The 19,234-nt window shown below is 46.4% G+C and overlaps 1 protein-coding gene across 1 annotated transcript in view; it reads left to right on the top strand.

Moving 5' to 3' along the window:
- HSPA9 (heat shock protein family A (Hsp70) member 9) overlaps positions 1-19,234 on the top strand; it is a 369,556-nt gene that overhangs the window by 94,742 nt on the left and 255,580 nt on the right. Inside the window, exon 6 of the mRNA XM_085617883.1 lies at positions 10,423-10,496. Coding sequence (XP_085474009.1) covers positions 10,423-10,496 — 74 coding nt within the window. The remainder of the gene's footprint in view (positions 1-10,422; positions 10,497-19,234) is intronic.

The following is a 19,234-nucleotide window of genomic DNA, read 5'->3' as shown; positions in this document are numbered from 1 at the left end:
TAACATTGACTGGCTTTTTCCTGAAATTTCTTTTAAGTGTGGACTTTTAAAATCTTCAAATATTCACCAAAAATCAGCTGAGTAACAAACGAAAATACTCACCTGCTCTTAGGTGAGCTCCCAGTGCTGGATCTTGGTGCCCAGCACTGACTGTGAAAAAAACTTACAACTGTACTTACCAGTAACCTAATTTTCTCCCATAGGAAACCATTGACTGTTTTTCTGTGAAATTTCTTCTAAGTGTCAATTTCTGCAAACTTTACATATTAAATATAGCTTCTTGTCGCACTGCTGCTCTGGGGATGAAGTCCACTTGTGTCCTGAGGTCCCCAGGACAGAAGATGACCTCATCGCCCCACCAACAGTGCGCCAAGAAGCTAGTTTGCAGAGTGGTGTAAAAAGGGGTGTGGCCTCGGACCACCTCTCTGCAACGCAGCTCTGTGGCGCATTGGCGGTATCTGGTGGACTAGTTGGCCCCTAGCGACCCTTAGTATTCAAGGGGAATTAATTCCCATCTAACAACGCGCCAGGGGGCGCGTTTGCATAGTGGTGGAGAAAGGGGGCATGGCCTCTGGTGAGATGCCAGTTTTTTTTTTTTTTGTGGCCCTGGGGACCCCATCCCCCAGGGCCTGACCCCTATTTAAAAAAATATAATTTAAAAACTGGAAGGGGGCTGCGTGGCCCCCCCTCCTGGGGCCTATTTCAGCCCGCAGACCCCATACCCTGGGGCATGGCCAGACTTTTGTTGTTTAAAAATTATCTGTAGGGGAGCCGCATGGCCCCCCTCAGGCCAATTATGGCCGGGGGACCCCATCCCCTGGGGCCGGCCTTTTCGTTTGTATTAAATTATTTTTAAATTAATGTGGAGGGGGACCGCATGGCTACTTGTGGGCCCCGGAGACCCCATCCCCCGGGGCCGGCCCTTTGTGTTGGGGAGCCCCAATGCCCCCTCGGTCCCGCTGGCTCCCCGCCTTCTGCGGGAGCCGGCATTTCTTTTGAGCAAGGGAGCTGCTGACATGTAGGTAATATATATATATATATATATATATATAGTATTGTTGATTATACATATGTATGTGTTTGTTTTTATTCATTGTTTGGGCCCATTGTTCTTTTGTTCCGTTTACATTTTCATTGCCTACTACAGCATGTCAGTCCACTTCAACCATTGGCTAACTTCACTGCGAGTGATCGTATTTTGCTCTTTAACAAAAAGCTCATTCGTATTTTGCTCTTAAACAAAAAGCACATCCACACAAAGTAGTCCTTCAGTACCAGCGACTACTATTCCGAAGTGTGCTTTTAGACCTAAAATATATTTTTGTTTTTAGCCACTTTTTTTTAATGTTTGTGAGGTTTCTGCAGCTCTTAAAAACTAAAGTTTTACAAAACAAAAAAAAGCACTGACCAAGCCAATAGACTGAGTCAATGCCAAACTGATTGGCTTTGCCAATGCTTGTTTTTGTAGCATTGTGGTATTAAACTCTGTTGATATTATGTCGGTTCTATCGCTGCCCCTGAATATGCTGGTAATTGTTAGGTTGAGCGTTCGAGACGTCTTGTATTTACTTTAGTATATACTGTACTTTGTGGGCTCTTACTTACGTGGATGTACTTTGTGGGCACTGGAGATCAGCCCTAGGTCTTGTCTGCTTCTGCTTAGGGACTTTTTTCTGTTCAACTGCCTCTATTTAACTTTCTTGATACAAAACGACCAGCAGAGGTCAGTAAAATACCAGAATCACTTTAGCATTCTCTATAGATTCCAGTCCATAGAAATTGTCTCCCATGAGCAACCGTAGACAATACATTTTTTTCAAATCTTGTATTTTCAGTGATATGACCACCGAAGGCCCTGATATCATATTAAAAACAGAGCTTTGGACTATGCCACTTCCAGTTGAAAGGCAATATTTATCTCCATGTATTCCCATACCTGGCGTGTCACGCAGTTTGGTGCTTACTTTCCCTCCATGTTAAAGAACACTAGATGTTTCAGCACCCAGGCTAATGTGCTGCATAGCTAAATACATATAAGGACCCAAAGGCGAGACTGATTGCATTGCAAATGCTTGTTTTTTTGTGTGCATCATATTGTCAACTGCTTTTTGACTTGCCAGTACACTCATCCCTATTCTTAGACTTTAGTTTTTAGCGCTAACTGGACAATAGTGCATTTTATGGTATTCACATTAAAAATACTTATCTTCATGTAAACCTTGATTAGCATACTTCGTTACCTCTCAAAAGTCTAGTGTCCAAAGGGAGTAAGTTGGTTATCCAGTTGCTCTGCAGTATTATTGAGAACCTTTAGACACAAGTAGTGAACATTGGTATCGACTTGTCATATGGCCCACAATACTTGCACCAGGACATTTCTAGTGGCTTTCTTCACATGCCATTTCTGGGAAACTAAATAAAATCATTTTCTTTTGTTACTGGTTTATTAAAGCTGTGTTTTTAGCAGACAGGCATTTCGTTGTTTACTAAATCCAGCAAAGACTTCTGAGGACTTTGACTGCCTTGTATATTGGAGTGTTCCATAATGTGATTTTAATCCTCATTGGGGTCTGCGTTACATCTTGGTTTCAAGCTGATAGGGCAAAGGCGGTACAAAGGGGGGTGGTGATGGACGGAGCATCAGAACCAATCAAACACTCACACCCAGTCAACAGATCTGGGTTTGATCCATCACCGTTCTTTAGCCCACTCTGCCACCCCAGTTCAGACATGGCCATATGCAAGTCAGTCTGACCCTGTGCCTCATGGGAACAGTCCAGCACGAACTGCCAAGCCATGCCTTCCCTGGAACGGAAACAAGCTTCCTAGGACCGGTTTTTGGCATAGGGCAAAGGCAGCATGGTGGCCTTCCAGCGATGTTGTTATGAGGTGGTTTATGCGGTGTCTAACATTTTCTTTGCCACAACCATTGTGTGTTTGCCTTTTCTATTGGACATACCTGTTGATGCTCTGTTCATCTAAACCATGTAAATGATCATGTTTAATTGAACCCTCTTCAGGCCTCAAATTATAAATGTTACTCGACCTCCAGATCTAGTGACTTAAATAATCTAATCAATCATATTATAATGTTGTTGACTAGTCAATCTAATTATAATGTTGTTGACCCATAAACTGGTTTGAAAATATGCTCCCAATTTACTGAGCTGCGATTTTCGTCATCACATACATACACCTACAAGGCCCTCCACAGACTAGACCTAGCATACATTTAACCACCCACTGAACTTCCACCAACTGCCAGACAACTGCGCTCCTCCGCCCTCACACTTGCGCTCGTTCCCCGCATCCACCGAAGTTACAGTAGAGTCTTTCCTTCTCCTACCATGCCAAGTCCTGGAACGATCTGCTCCTCCACCTGCAAACGTCACCCTCACTCACGGACTTGAGAAGGGTACTCAAGACCTTGCTTTTCGAGTGAGTCCAGCAAGAACGCAGCACCTGGATGCCCTTGGGTGAATAGCACCATATACAAGTCTTGATTGATATGAGAGAACCTTCAAATATGCAAGATCAGCATATCTGCTGTACAAAACACACTTTTGTATGATTTAGTAGACTAAACATTTGCTCCATATAGAATACAAATCTTGCCATATATAGTATACACATGACTGCTGACTTGCCCCTTATTTCATTAACTGCATTGTCATCAGCGCGGGGGCAGAAATGTTTATCAAATCATGTTTAAAATCTATCACTTTTGATAAATTCATGCATGAAGTGGTAGCATACTTATTTGCAATCAGCAGATTTTTCATTGAAATGGCCACATTACCCACCTACATGTTTTAGTGATGTTTGGATTTCCATCTTCTGCAAAAATGTCTCATCTGCACATCACCAAGTTAAGTGTTTTGATTTGTTTTGCTCCTATTTACATCTTTGTTTGCATCACACTTCTGAAGCACAAAAGTTATTTTTTCCTAGTTCCAGATATATTCTGAAATACTTATACTATGTATTTACAAGCTGTTTAAATGTGTGTGAAAAAAATACTGACCCCTTACAGCCTTTTGTTTCACAATGATTGTCAGACAGCTCACTTGACAAAAATCTGACTGTAATAAGAGAGAAAAGTATACACCATTTTCCAGGATAACATAAACAAATAGTAAGAAGATCAAACTGACATTTGACCTCTGTCCTTAAACAGACTGCAAATGTTGCAACATAAAAATCAGATTTAAAGGAGTCTTTATTGCTCATTCACTTTCTGAATGAAAGGAACACCTGTTCTCCCAGCTTAAGTTCACTAGCCAGAAGGGTCGAATAGTAGCTCGACCTGATCAAATCTGACTTGCCATAGCGAGTTGGTGAGTAGATGTTTCGAGGCTTGCTCTTGCATTTATAAAGTTATTTCCCCTTGTTTCTCACTCTAAGTAATGCTGGTGTATATAGGACTATTCCACTTACACAAGGGCTGCAGAGGACACTGCTATTCTTTCACATGTACATGTAATGATGTGATGTTATGGTGTAAATAAAACTGTTGAAAAAAAGATATGCAGAGGACATAAGGGCGAGAACGTATTTTTGTTGTTGTTGGTAAATCCTCTTTATTTTCCGTGTACAAACTTCCCAATACGAACCTTGATTTCTTTTGTTTAAAAATTATTTTTATTAAATATCAAATAGGAGCAGCATTAATAACACAACAACTTACTCAGCATAATATGACACCCGCTGCCTCCCCTAATGTTCCCGCCCCACCTCCCGCCTTCCCTACCCACCGGTGCGTCCCAATACGAACCTTGATCGCAGGTTTATATATCTCGTAACTATATCAGTGTTTGTCTTCCTTCAGGATGGACAAAATAAGAGGATCACTGAGCTGTGTGATAATGCACTTTTAGTGTGTGAACTGCAAGACTGAATAAAAAACATTCAGCATGCTAAAGCGGTTGACTTTAAAAGACCAAAGTTACTGCATTTGTAAAAGCATGTTCTAGTGCTGCATTTGGTTAGCAATTGTGAATCTTTAACCCATCTACCGCTGTAAAGGAGAGTTATTTAACTAGAACTACAGACCTCTACCACTGATGGTGTTTATAAATATGCATGCAAACCTCCCTCTTCTTGTTTGGTCTCATTAGCCAAATCATTTTGATTTTACCAAAATGATGTGTATAATATAATGTAAAGGTCTTTAAGCCAGCCCACTTTATCTGTTGGTTTGTTATTCAAAATGTATTCCCTCCACTATAGCTTACAGTATGGCGCAGTGGTTCAGCCCACCTCAGTCATTGGGTACGTTCACTGAGAGTGATGGTAGTCTGCCCTTTCAGAAGACCTTTCACAGACAAAGTAGTTCCCTTAAGTGCCCGGAACTACTGCTGCAATTTGTGCCTTTATGACCCAAAAATATTTTTGCTTTTAGCCAACTCATTTTAAAATTGATGCATGCCTGACAGTTTCCCCACTGATCAAATTTTACAAAAAACATGTCAAAACAACCATTAATAAATTAAAGAGGCTGGCGGCCAACGCCAGACCTATTACCTTTGCCAGTGTTTGTTCAGTCTAGTGTTCACTCCTTGCGCTTTGCAAATCTGAAGGTATTATGGGCTCTAGAGGAAGTGTTCACATTGCAGACCCAGGAATGTGGTGGGTGGTTACGTTTTTAGGTCTTGCCTAGCGTTGCTGCGCACATGCGTAGCTCGCTCTGCGAGATTTATTGCTTACTAGGACTTTCAGAAGAGGGCTTTAAGCCCTGCCCCTCATTCCATTGGCTGGCATCACCGTTTATGCTGAACGGTGGCCTGCCATTGGAAATGAGCTTTCTGGGTTGTCTCCCTTTCGCTTTTTGGTCCGGCCCACCCGGACTGGCTCGCCTGCTTCCTGGCTGTCGTGAAGACTTTTTCTTATCTGCTTGCTTACTTAACAAGCAGATAAGAAAAGTCTTCACGACTGCCGCGAAGCAGACGAGCACAGGCATTCCGAGGGCGCCTGTTCCCAGCACTCTCCCCCCCCCCCCCCCCCCCCCACTCCTCTCCCACTTGTTCTCTCCGCAAACACAAACAACGCCCCCAAGGCAGTTTTGTAGCGTCTTCGCACCCAGCGGACTTCCCCGCTTCAACACATCGTGTGATTCTGGACAAATAATTTCACCCTTTGTGCTCCATGCGCCATCCGTGAAATGTGAGCTTTGGTCGCAGCTTCCCCTCTTCAACACATCGTGTGATTCTGGACAAATAATTTCACCCTTTGCACTAATTTGGAAGCGTATATGCCACAGGTGCTTACCAAGGTGGCATTTAAGGTCATTGCGGGGTGTGGTGGTGGTCACATTGAGATACATGAGTGAGTGCTGCAAACTGTTTGGTTAAACAGTAGCGCTGCTAACGCTGCTGCCGCTTGCCCAAAGCAGAGCGAGGAGCATCCTGGCACTGCGCTTGTCCAGAGGAGCGGGGTGTAGGAGAGTAGGGTCTGCTTTCTATGTTCACCCCCACTTTTTGCTTTTGCTTCACTGGTTTTCGACTTAGATGTGGCTGTGGGCCTGCCAATCAGACCCACAGCCCTGCTGTTCTCTCTAAATTTACACTATGTACTTTAGGTGCATAACCCAATTGGTTAGGATCACCTTATTGGCCCCTGTACAGTGTACCTTAGGTACCCAGGGCATAGGTGTACCCTAGTCCTACCAGGGGCTGCAGCATGTATTATGCCACCCCTGGCCTGGCCTTCCATTATGACACAACTGGCTGATCACTCAGCTGGGGCAAGGTCGTGTAATCACTCCTTGCTTAGGTGTAGTATTCCTATACCTACCTTGTATATAGACACATGTGTACCTATCAGCCACTCCTATGGCAGGCCTTAACAATCCTGGAGGCACAGTGCTTGGTAACATGTGAGATGGTGCTCTAGCATGAGCTGAGCCTGTCTGCAGCTTTCGGAACCATGTCCTTATAGCTGTTCTATGATATAGCCTACCATATACTCTTAAAGTGCCTTATAATCTTAAACGGTTATGGTAACTATGGTTTGGCTTTATCAAAACATGTCGTGTAAGGTGTCTAACACTTTGGAATAATACCCCCATCCCATTTCTGGGGATGAGGATATTATTCCTCCCTTCTAGTGGGAGAAGACATGTTGTAACCTACTTACCCGGTTAAAGTTAACAAGAGCCCCAGCATCACAAAATGGATGCTGCTGCCACAGACACAAGTCTGACCTCCTGCTGCTGGGAGTCCTTCCAGCGAGGGAGGCTTGGACAATAGGTTTCCTGCCTTGGGAGGTGCAAGCACCACCCAAGACAGGATTTAGTGTATTGGGGCAGGAAGGGTTGAATGAAACTAGACACTGCCTGGGGCACACAAGGTGTCCCATGCATAGTCCAGTTCAAACCGGCGCTGGGGCACTCCAGCCCCAGCTCTGGTGCGAAACTGGACAAAGGAAAGGGGGTGTAGCCACTCCCCTTCCTGGTCCCACCCATAGGAGGGACCTGGCAGGTAGCCCAGCCCACTAGCCCAGTATATTAGTAGCTAGCTGAGCCCTGCTAAAATTAGATTAACCTGAATCTGCAACTTGAACAGAAACTCTGGACCTTCGACCTCAGGAAGAAGACTGAAGAAATCTCCCTTGTGGCCAAGGAGTGACCACCCTGGGCAACCAGGCACTATACAGCGACCGCTGCTTTGCGACAGATCCTACGAGGGACGACTGCAGAGACTGACCAGCGCCGAGACTTCCAGACACCTCTGACCCAGATCCACATCTACAGCCAAGCTGAGACCCGTGGAGGCGACGAGGGACGTGGGACCGGCGACTTGGGAAAAGTGGCTAGTACCTGACTAGCGCGACTTCCGAGGCTCCCTCGAGGCTGTGCTTGGGGAATTGAAAACCCCCATCCCGAACACCATCTGCAAAGAAGATCAGCTCCCCACACTTCACGTGTTCTGCGTGGGGCCCTTCTGCACCCGAGTTGCTCGACGTGTTGTCCGGTTGCTGGCCCGTTGGCTAGTGACCTCTGCGACGACGAACCTTTGTTTTCAACTTGCTGGTCCGGCTCCTCCAGACTGGCACCCGCTCCTCTGTGAAAGAGAAGCACTCCAGACCTTCCTGGTCTGCACCAGAAGCAAGTCCTCCATCCTGCGTGGGTTCCGCTTGCCAAGGCTTGTTGGGTCCTGACTCGACTTCGACGCCGCCGACAGCAAGAGCCTTCGTGGGACAGCTCACCTCCTGGTCCTGGTCGTCCTCGACGCCTCCTGGTACCCGTGACTGCTGCGACAAGCTTCACCTCTTCACCTGCATCTTCACGACATCGCCTGGTTCCTTCCTGGTTCCTTCCCGGCTCCTGGCGGGTGACCTAGACTCTGTCCCTTCTGCTTGCAGGTTCCTTCCTTCTTGATCCCATCCTTGGGATCCACCGGACACTCTTCACTGACTGCCTGTCAGCAACTTTCCTTCAGGCATCCATAGGAGTCAACGGTGAAACCCGACGCAAGTTCACACCTATGCACCCGCAGCCCGTGGGCTAGGTAACTTGAGCATTTCGGTGCTCACAAGGGTATTGACTATCCAAGGGTCTAGTTTCCGAGTCTCGACTTCCTAGCTATACCAGAAGTGTCCTAAAACTGTTAATTTCTAACAACTTCCATTTCTATCGACTTTTACGCATTACGCGTGAGTGTTTCCACTCTGCACCTGAATCCCGTGGGCCTCCCACTTCCTAACCTTTGGTAGTATAGTGTAGCCCCAGTGATTGCCTAGGCCTATCCTGTGTTCGTGACAGTGGTTCTTATACCTCTTACTTAGTATAGGGTTTGCGTGGCCCCTAGGGCCTAACTGTATAACTTACCTGTGTGACTTAATGTATGCTTAAATAAGACTGTGTTGTACTTACCTCGAATCTCATAGAGTGCTGACGGTTTGACTAGAATAAATACATTCTATTTTTATATATATCTGTTGTGGTGTCCTTTTCATTTGGTATTCAAGGGAATTACATATGGTATAACAGCTGGCTTCACATGCCATTCAGAGTTTAGCCTAAGACTGCTCTTGTCCATGCTACCATTAGGATAGCTGGTCTATAAGGTTGACTTTACAACCAATCACCATAATGGTCGTTTGGACTGATACAGGGTGTACACTAGAATTAGTGACATCATATATCAGGCCAACTTCTCACACGGGACGCTGCTCTGCCTGCAACAGGGGACGAGGCTGACTGCCTCCATGCGCCATCCGTGAAACGTGGGCTTTGGTCACGGCTTCGCCGCTTCAACACATCGTGTGATTCTGGGCAAATAATTTCACCCTTTGTGCTCCATGCATTCCTCTATAACCATAGCCTCTGGAATTATGCGGCAGCGGATGATCAAATTATGTGGCAGATCTGACTAAAATATGCAACAAAAACGGCTAATCGAGCGGCGTAATGCAGCACATTTTGTGATGGTATTACTTCATTATTTTGTCATTTCTTCTCAGGTTAACACTGTCTGGGCAAATTTGACTATCAGGTTAACACCCAAATAAAGCAACACATGTCGCCGCATTTTGTTGTTTTAATATTTATGCTTTCATTGCAAAGAACCAAGTCCGCAACATATGAAATAATAAAATATATCGTGGATCAGTGCAACATAGACAAATACTAGATTTGTTTAGCATACCCATTAGACGCTTCTCTGCCCCCCATGTTGATGCATTTTTAGTAACTTTTGATCTAGCGAAAAAAAATTGACAATCTGTAGATTATGCAGAAGATCATGGATTGTGTGATAAATTAATAATTTATGCGGAAAACGAACTGAGCACAAACAAAACAAAAATTCCAGTGGCCCAGTCTATAACCCATATCGGTGCTGGTATGTGGCCAATCAAGTTTTGGAGAGAGGTTTATGCATATCATCTTCATTTATAACGCTGTTGTTATACAAAAACTAAACTTATAAAATTAAATATATTCTGTTTCTAATAGAGCCTGGTATAATTAGGAGGGTTTGTACTACAAAATGCATTAGGCTGTAATGCACACACCAGCATTTTATGAACAAGCATTTGAAATGCAGTAGGTCTCGCATTTGCGAGAGTTTAAGCTATTGGCATTGTAAATGACCATGCCTTTTATTTATCGGTTTTCAAAACCAACACATAGATACAAGGTTTGTCATTTACAATGCCAATAGTTCAAACTTTGGCAAAGGCGAGACCTATTGCATTGCAAATGTTTAATACCCCTGTGTGTATTATTCAGTTGATGGGGACTAATTCAACATGATGATCTACAAATGATCCCAAGCATTGGGCAATTCATTTTCATGTAACACTTGCTTGCATTTTAGATGTAGCAGGATACAGAACCTGTAAAATTTGTATTTTTAGCATGGATAGTAAATGTATGCATCATTGGAAATATTTATTTGACCCTGTTTTTTTTTTTTTTAGAAAACTATTTGGGGCACTCAGCAAAAAATGCAGTTGTAACAGTTCCTGCTTACTTCAATGACTCTCAGAGACAGGTATGAGCGCTCAGTTTTGTAATATTGGCTAAAAATGTTCTCTTGCATGGTGTTCAGTTAAAAAAAAAAAAACGTATTTGTAGGTCATTAATATATTTGTTTGACATTGGTTATTTCTGACTCAGGGAACCTTGAGACAACTTGAGATCATAAACCCAATAACCTGGAAAAAAATACTGAATTTACTGTGCCACCTTCTCCATTCCACTGTGCACTTGTTCCAGTGTTCAAAAGAAATGTCATTGAGCTCCAGTGCTAAACAAGTGCAGCTTATTTCTTTACCAGCTTCCATTTTTCAACAGGTTTGAGACCCATCTTTTCCTCCAGTTCACCATAGAGAACAGCCAGAACTTCGTGAGTTAGTTTGTAGGAGGTCACTGTTAGAAATGGGTTCTCTGGTTGGCTAAGGCTTGCGCCAAAGCCATGCAGAGACCACCACTCTAGTTAGGGCAAGGGAGTTACACGCCAAAGATAACCCCTGCACACACCCTTGGTAGCTTGCCACGAGCAGTCAGGCTTATCGCGGAGGCAATGTGTAAAGCATTTGCGCACGCACCCACAGCAACAACTTACTAGGTACACCACAAAAGGAACTCCACACAAGGTTATATAAAAAAAATAGCCTTTGTATTAATTTAAAACACATTAGAATAGTAATCACACAATATACACTGTGCCAACTGGCACTGGGCAATATTTACAGGGGATTATATACACATGACAGGGCCACTTGGTCCACTGTCAGAACCATCACTTAGTAAAGATAGTAAATGTAGAACATAGAATAAACATAGAACACAACCAGTAATTACTGGCAAACACTGTACTCCGCATCCTCCTGTAACATAAATCATATTATGCACAGTGTCACATTAAGCGTGAAATATATTCTGCGCCAACCTTATAAGCATAAACACATTATGCAATGTTCTCATAAGCCTAAACGCATTAGACCATAACCTCCTAAGCATAACTCGCATTAGGAAATAATCTCACTAGCATAAACCACAGTAGGCAAATAACCTCATACCTAAACCATAGTAGAGAATAACTCAAACATAACACCGTATGCAAAACCTCATCATCATAAACCACATTTAGAGGCATAAATCAGTGCGTAAATCTTAATACATAAATCCCAGGCACACTACTAAAGGAACTCCACACAAGGTTATATCAAAAATAGCCTTTGTATTCTCATAACGCATTAGAATAGTAAACACATAATGTATGTATGTATGTATGTTCTTATATAGCGCTCGACTTACCCTTGGGCATCTCGGCGCTTGCATTGGGAACCCGTCCTGGCTTTTCCCTGTGAGATAACCCGTACTGGGCATCCCCAAGGTGAAAGCCAGGCATCCCGCCGCGGGGGTGGGGGCGTAGTGGAGATTAAGCAAGCTATTGCCCAGAGTTGCAGAGTGTGAACCCATGATTCGAGTAGGCACCGAAGTGAGAATTATCGAGTCCGTGGACACTTGGGCTCAGACCCTGCCGCGTCGGGAATTGAACCCTGGTCCCGGGTCTGACCTCTACTTCAGGGTATGCCTGCTCTAACCAATGAGCCACACTTCTCCACATGGTGCCACATAGTGCCACCTGGCACTAGGTCATATTTACAAGGGATTATTTACACCTGACAGGGCCCACTGGACCACTGTCAGAACCATCACAAAGTGAACTTAGTTAAAGCACAACATATCAAACGTACAACCAGTAACCACTGGTAATCACTGTACTTAGCATCAGCCTGTAACATAAACTACATTATGCACAGTATCACAGGCGCAAATTACATTCTGCGCCAACCTCACTTAGCATTAACAGATTATGCAATCCTCTCATAAGTCTAAACGCATTAGACCCTAACCTCCTAAGCATAACTCACATTAGGGGCATAAATCTCACAGTGGGACATAATCTCACTAGCATAAACCATGATGTGCAAAACAACCCCATAATCGTAAGAACCACATTTAGAGGTATAAGACAGGGTGCGTAAAACATACTACATAAATCACATTTCCTAGCACCACATAATCACGTTAGGGCCTGGCGCCCTATTAACCTAACCGTCCCCTTGGCCAACTGGCCATCTCAAAGGGGCTCAAATGCCTTGCGTCCAAAAGTCAGGGCGCGCTGCCAATGGAGCAGGAGTCAAGGGTGCGCAATTTGCGCAGACCTAAACGTTGCAGCTGCCCACTACTTGCTGGGCAGCTGGGAATATCAAATGAGGGCCTAAACGGAGCAGCTGCCCACTGCTTACTGGGCAACTGTGAAGCAATCAGAGGCCTGGGCACCACTGTGCCCGTCTGTCCCCCTCAGGGACTCTCTATAAATAAAACTCCGCAAAAACGTTGTAGCTACCTGCGCTCTCGCAGGGCAGCTGTGAATACTCGATTAGGCCTTGGCACTACGGTGCCCTCTGGCCCCAGCGGGACATTTAAATTAACTTGCCCCACGTTGGAGGCACCCAGGCTCTGTAAACAAAAAATGCCCCCCTCGGTGGAGCGGCCCGCTGCCAGACTGGGCCGCTCTGACTCTGTGCCTCTCCCAGGCACTACATACTTGAGCCCCACTCACCGGCTGGGGGCGAAGGCAGGACTCTCCTCTTTGCACTGCGGTTTCTGCTTTCCGCTGTGGAGACTTCACACGGGGAGCCCTCGAGACTCCGGTCACGCCCCTCTGCTTGCTGGCGCCTGCGGGGCGCACTCACTCACTCACTCACTCACTCTCTCTCTCTCTCTCTCTCTCTCTCTCTCTCTCTCTCTCTCTCTCTCTCTCTCTCTCTCTCTCTCTCTCTCTCTCTCTCTCTCTCTCTCTCTCTCTCTCTCTCTCTCTCTCTCTCTCTCTCTCTCTCTCTCTCTCTCTCTCTCTCTCTCTCTCTCTCTCTCTCTCTCTCTCTCTCTCTCTCTCTCTCTCTCTCTCTCTCTCTCTCTCTCTCTCTCTCTCTCTTTCTCTCTCTCTTTCTCTCTCTCTTTCTCTCTCTCTTTCTCTCTCTCTCTCTCTCTCTCTCTCTCACTCTCTCTCACACTCTCTCACACTCTCTCACACTCTCTCTCACTCTCTCACTCTCACTCGGGAACCCCGCACAAGCAGGTGCCGTCCTCTTCACCCGGGCCCCCTCCTGGGACTTGAATGTGGAGCCCCCTGGGCCCCAGCAGCAGCACACCCGGCAGGACCAACACACCAAGTACAGCACACTGAACATTTTCATGGAGTCACAGCCTCTCTATTTATATCAGACAGTCCCTTTGTGTCACAGCACAGGGCTTGGGGGATACCAGTCAGAACTGGTTTAGAGGGGATTTGGAGCACTTTGTTTTGCCCAGCTCCTCTCCCCTTTGTCAGGTGGGGGCGCAGTGATCAGACACACCATAGGCGGCGGAGCCAGCATTGTGGAGGGAAGGCACAGCCCTATTCAGGTCCCAGGTGCAACACCTCCCTCCCATCTAGATGCAGATCTCTATTCACCATTGGGCTGACTCACCCTGTCTCCTGGAGCCACCCACACCCTTCAGCTCCTGTCAATCACAAGCCAGACATGCAATTCACATCAGGCAGGCAGACACACAGCACACAGAAATGCCAACTTCTAAAAGTGGCATTTCTCCACCAGTCACCAAAAATCTGTTCACACCATTGCGCAGCATTTATTCTCACGAGTTCATACATACTAAACTCGCCCCTGCACCCCTCTCATACCAGGAATTACCATGGACACACACATCCCCCATGCATTCCTATGGGAGGGCAGACCAATCTCACCACACGCACTCAGAGCGTGCACACACTTTACACTGGGCCACAGTGCTAAAGTGCCCAGAGGTCTTAAATCACTACCACCATGTCGGAGCTTAAGGCAAAAAGTTCAGGGGTGAACTTGCCAAAAAGGGCCAAGTCCAACAGTCACCCTTCCAGACCTTGGCCCAATAGGTGTTTTAACAGATGAGGTTTGTTTGATAGACGTTCTGCTGCTACATGTTGAAGGTAAAAGCTACTGAGGGTTGCAATGGCTGTCTATAAGACCTCTTATGCCCCATTCCCAACTGCGTACATTCACTGCTACATGCCGGTGGTAGTGGAGCTACTTCAAAAGCTGTTTCCACGCCTTTGCATGCTGGTTCCCTGCACAAGAATGCGCTTCATACACAGCACATCATACCTTGCATGTATGGGCATTTGTGCCGTTCCCATCTTTCTACTGAATGTGTATCTTGGCTGCTTACTTTAAAAACCTGAATTGATGGGGTGTCACAATTATGATCTAAAAGTGGAGTCTCCATTTATGAGCTTAGCAAACAAAACAACTTTTCCCTGTCGTTATTCATGACTTCTCCAGTGTTGTCACAGACCACATTCCTCGCAGCATCATAGATAACCTTACGGGTACACTCAAGTAATCATTGTTCTCTTTAGCAGACAATGTGAGTGAAACCACCCAGGACCCCAGTGTGTACAGCAGACTCTATGCAGTGACTGACTTTTGGCAAGATCCTAGCCTGTTGGGCATATGCATATCTCTACCTAGCAGCCAACCTTTGGCTACACCCAGTGCCTAAATTTCTGCCCCGGATCCCGCAGTCCATGTCCTTCACTCATGATCATCATGCTTTTCCGTATGAATTCTGGTCATGTCTTCCTCTCTGCACAAAAAATGCACTTTGCGTGATTTTGTTAGTCTTCTCTACCAAGTAATAGACCTCAACCCCGTGACCTATTCCTATGTGGGGCAACCAAATGTATTTGCACATCACTGTAAAAAACTCAGAATTAAAGATTCTGCAGGTACTTTGCTGTATATTGCACTGAATTTCTGAAAGTAAGCAATCGCAAATATAAAAACTCCAAAATTGAAAAAGAAAACCTGCGCCTCCTACTGGGAATGTAATGCCTGATATAGAAGGGGATCGAAGAAGTGCTATAACAAATTAGGGCAAGCAATGTACTTTCTCTTTTCACTCACCTCTCTTTAGGTCCAACTTACTGGACTGCAAGATGTCTGTGAGTGTGCCTCTTTTAGCATGGTTAGCACCCACTTTTTGCCTGGTTTTGATGTGGTTTCGATTGTAGTGCACAGTGTCCCTGCCAGCAAGGTCCCTGTGCTAGTGCTTCTTCCCTAAATCATATCCGCAATTGGCATTTCTGACTCCCTACAAGTCCCCTGGTAAGTGGTACCCTGGGTACCTAGGGCCTGGGAGCTGAAGAGGATCCTCTGGGCCCCCCTCACCAGACCATGCTGTAAGAAACTGGCTCGATATATACTGCACCAAAATGAGGTACAGTGTGTATACAGTCCAAGGATCTCCAGAAGTTTGGCAGAGGTTACAGTTAGATAGAACCTTACTGTAAGGAAGAGGATGTTCGAGGCATATGAGCTGCAGATCACACACTGAGGATAAGATCGCCATCTGGTGTTGGGCTCGGATGATTGCAGGTTGTTGTTGTCTTCGGAGAAGTCTTTGGTCACGAGGTTGGTGACTCCTCCCCTGGACAACAGTGCGCATGGGCATCCACTCCATCGGCAGATTGTTTTTTTCCGCCATTGGGTTCGGATGAACTTTTTTCCGCTCCAGCAGAAAACTTCCAGCAATCAATTTAACTCTTAATCTTCTTTTCATCGACGTCGACATCAACTCGGACCGGTTCCGGAAGCGGCTGATGGACAGGACACCCTTCAAAAAATGCCCCCAGTGTGGAGCGAAGTTCCCCCACAGTGACCACCACGAGGTTTGCAACCTCTGCCTATCGCCGGAACACAACGAGTCCACCTGTCCAGCTTGTTCCGCTTTCCGTTCGAAGAAGACCCTCCGGGACCGAAGAGCTCGACGCCATATTATGGCCAAACCAGCTCCAGAACCGGAGGACATCTTTGCTCAAGATGTTCCCGAAGACGACACCGAAGATCTCGAGATCGTGTCCGAAGCCGACGATTCCGATGACCTCATCACTCCAGGGCAGCGTGTGAGTACCACCCCCCCTGCCCCTGCCCCATCCAAAAAAGCATCGGTCAAGACTCCGCCAGTTGGGCCCAGTCGCGACCGGAAATCCTCTTCAGAAGCCCCGCCCTCGGGCCCGGCTCCGAAGACAACTAAGCCTGTGGGTGGCTCGGGCTCGAGCAAACCTCACCTAATTGTGCCTTTAACACCCTCGGCACCCAAACACCCATTGTCGGCACCGAAACAGGCTCCAAGACCGAAATCTCCTTCGGCACAGAAACGTTCCTCGGCACCGAAGTCTCCACCGGCACCGAAACGTTCTTCAACATCGATGCCTGAAAGTCCATCGGCACCGAAACCTCAGTCGGCACCGAAACCTCAGTCGGCACCGAAACCTCAGTCGGCACCGAAACCTCAGTCGGCACCGAAACCTCAGTCGGCACCGAAACCTCAGTCGGCACCGAAACCTCAGTCGGCACCGAAACCTCAGTCGGCACCGAAACCTCAGTCGGCACCGAAACCTCAGTCGGCACCGAAACCTCAGTCGGCACCGAAACCTCAGTCGGCACCGAAACCTCAGTCGGCACCGAAACCTCAGTCGGCACCGAAACCTCAGTCGGCACCGAAACCTCAGTCGGCACCGAAACCTCAGTCGGCACCGAAACCTCAGTCGGCACCGAAACCTCAGTCGGCACCGAAACCTCAGTCGGCACCGAAACATCAGTCGGCACCGAAACATCAGTCGACACCGAAAAATCAGTCGACACCGAAAAATCAGTCGACACCGAAAAATCAGTCGACACCGAAAAATCAGTCGACACCGAAAAATCAGTCGACACCGAAAAATCAGTCGACACCGAAAAATCAGTCGACACCGAAAAATCAGTCGACACCGAAAAATCAGTCGACACCGAAAAATCAGTCGACACCGAAAAATCAGTCGACACCGAAAAATCAGTCGACACCGAAAAATCAGTCGACACCGAAAAATCAGTCGACACCGAAAAATCAGTCGACACCGAAAAATCAGTCGACACCGAAAAATCAGTCGACACCGAAAAATCAGTCGACACCGAAAAATCAGTCGACACCGAAAAATCAGTCGACACCGAAAAATCAGTCGACACCGAAAAATCAGTCGACACCGAAAAATCAGTCGACACCGAAAAATCAGTCGACACCGAAAAATCAGTCGACACCGAAAAATCAGTCGACACCGAAAAATCAGTCGACACCGAAAAATCAGTCGACACCGAAAAATCAGTCGACACCGAAAAATCAGTCGACACCGAAAAATCAGTCGACACCGAAAAATCAGTCGACACCGAAAAATCAGTCGACACCGAAAAATCAGTCGACACCGAAAAATCAGTCGACACCGAAAAATCAGTCGACACCGAAAAAATCATCGGAGCCGAAAACTGCGTCCCCGCCGAAACAAGCTCATAAAGACCCGAAGCGGACGTCACAGACACCACCTTCGGAGCCAGATGATCTTTTTCGACCAGATCCTACTCAGAAGCGGATCTATATCAATCCTAAAACGGGACATGTGACTGCCATCCCATATAAAAAGCGGAAGCTGGACACTACACCTCCCCCAGCTCCCATACGGAAAAAGGACTGTGCTACTTCACCACTTCGTCCTTCCTCTCCTGTTTTACCTCCTAACCCGTCCCCCCCCTCCTCCTCCTGATTCTCCTTTACCTTTACCTTTACCTTTACCATCTCCCTATCATTCACCTCCTCCACAGGATGATAATGATGACTTAGGGGGAGGGGCGGACCCTGATTTATTTGATGATCCTGTTGACCCAAACGACCCTTTTACGTTCCCAGACCCGGCACCCATGGATGACTGGTCTTATCCTATACCTGACATGCCTGACCCCACTACCTACCCTTCCAAGCCCTCCCCTCCTGATGACCACCTAGGGTACGGCCAACTTATAAATAGGGCAGCAACATTCCACGGCGTTACTATGCACACAGACACCATTGAAGAGGACTTCCTCCTTGATACCTTTGAGCAGTCACAAAAGACTGTTCACATACTGCCCATGATCAAAGGGGTCATAAAGCATGCTACTGAAGTCTTTAAAGACCCTGTTCGAGCTAGGGTTCTCAACCCACGCATCGAAAAAAAGTACCGACCAGCCCCGCAAGACCCTGCATACATTAAGGCCCAGCTCCCTTTAGACTCCCTAGTCGTATCAAATGCCAGGAAGCGCGCTAACTCACAGACAACTGGAGAAACGCCTCCCCCAGACAAAGAGTCTAAGCTTTTAGAAGCCTCGGGCAAACGGGTCGCCGCGCAGGCGGCTAACCATTGGCGTATTGCGAATACCCAGGCCCTGTTAGCCAGGTATGATAGAGCGCATTATGACCAACTTGAGGACCTTATGCAACATCTGCCTGAACCTTTTAAGTCCCAGGCCTCTGACCTCATCCAAGAAGGCAAATTAATATCTAATGCCTCCATTAAATGCGCCTTAGATGCAGCAGACACTGCTTCTAGAGCGGTCAATACTGGCGTCTTACTCAGACGACATGCCTGGCTCCGTATTTCCGGTTTTAAACCGGAGGTTCAAACCGCAATTCTAGCTCAACCTTTCAACCAAGAGCAGCTATTTGGCCCTGCAGTGGATACTGCATTAGAAAAAATGAAAAAGGATAATGAAACTGCCAAGTCTATGGGAGCACTGCAGTCTCATCAAAACCGGGGTTCCTTTCCTCGCTCCTTTTTTAGAGGAGGCTCTAAAAACACATCAACTGAGACCACGTCCACCTTTAAAAATT

Source organism: Triturus cristatus, chromosome 7 (genome assembly GCF_964204655.1).
Source record: "Triturus cristatus chromosome 7, aTriCri1.1, whole genome shotgun sequence".
NCBI classification, from domain to species: Eukaryota; Metazoa; Chordata; class Amphibia; order Caudata; family Salamandridae; genus Triturus; species Triturus cristatus.
This window is presented reverse-complemented; position numbering and strand designations above follow the sequence as displayed.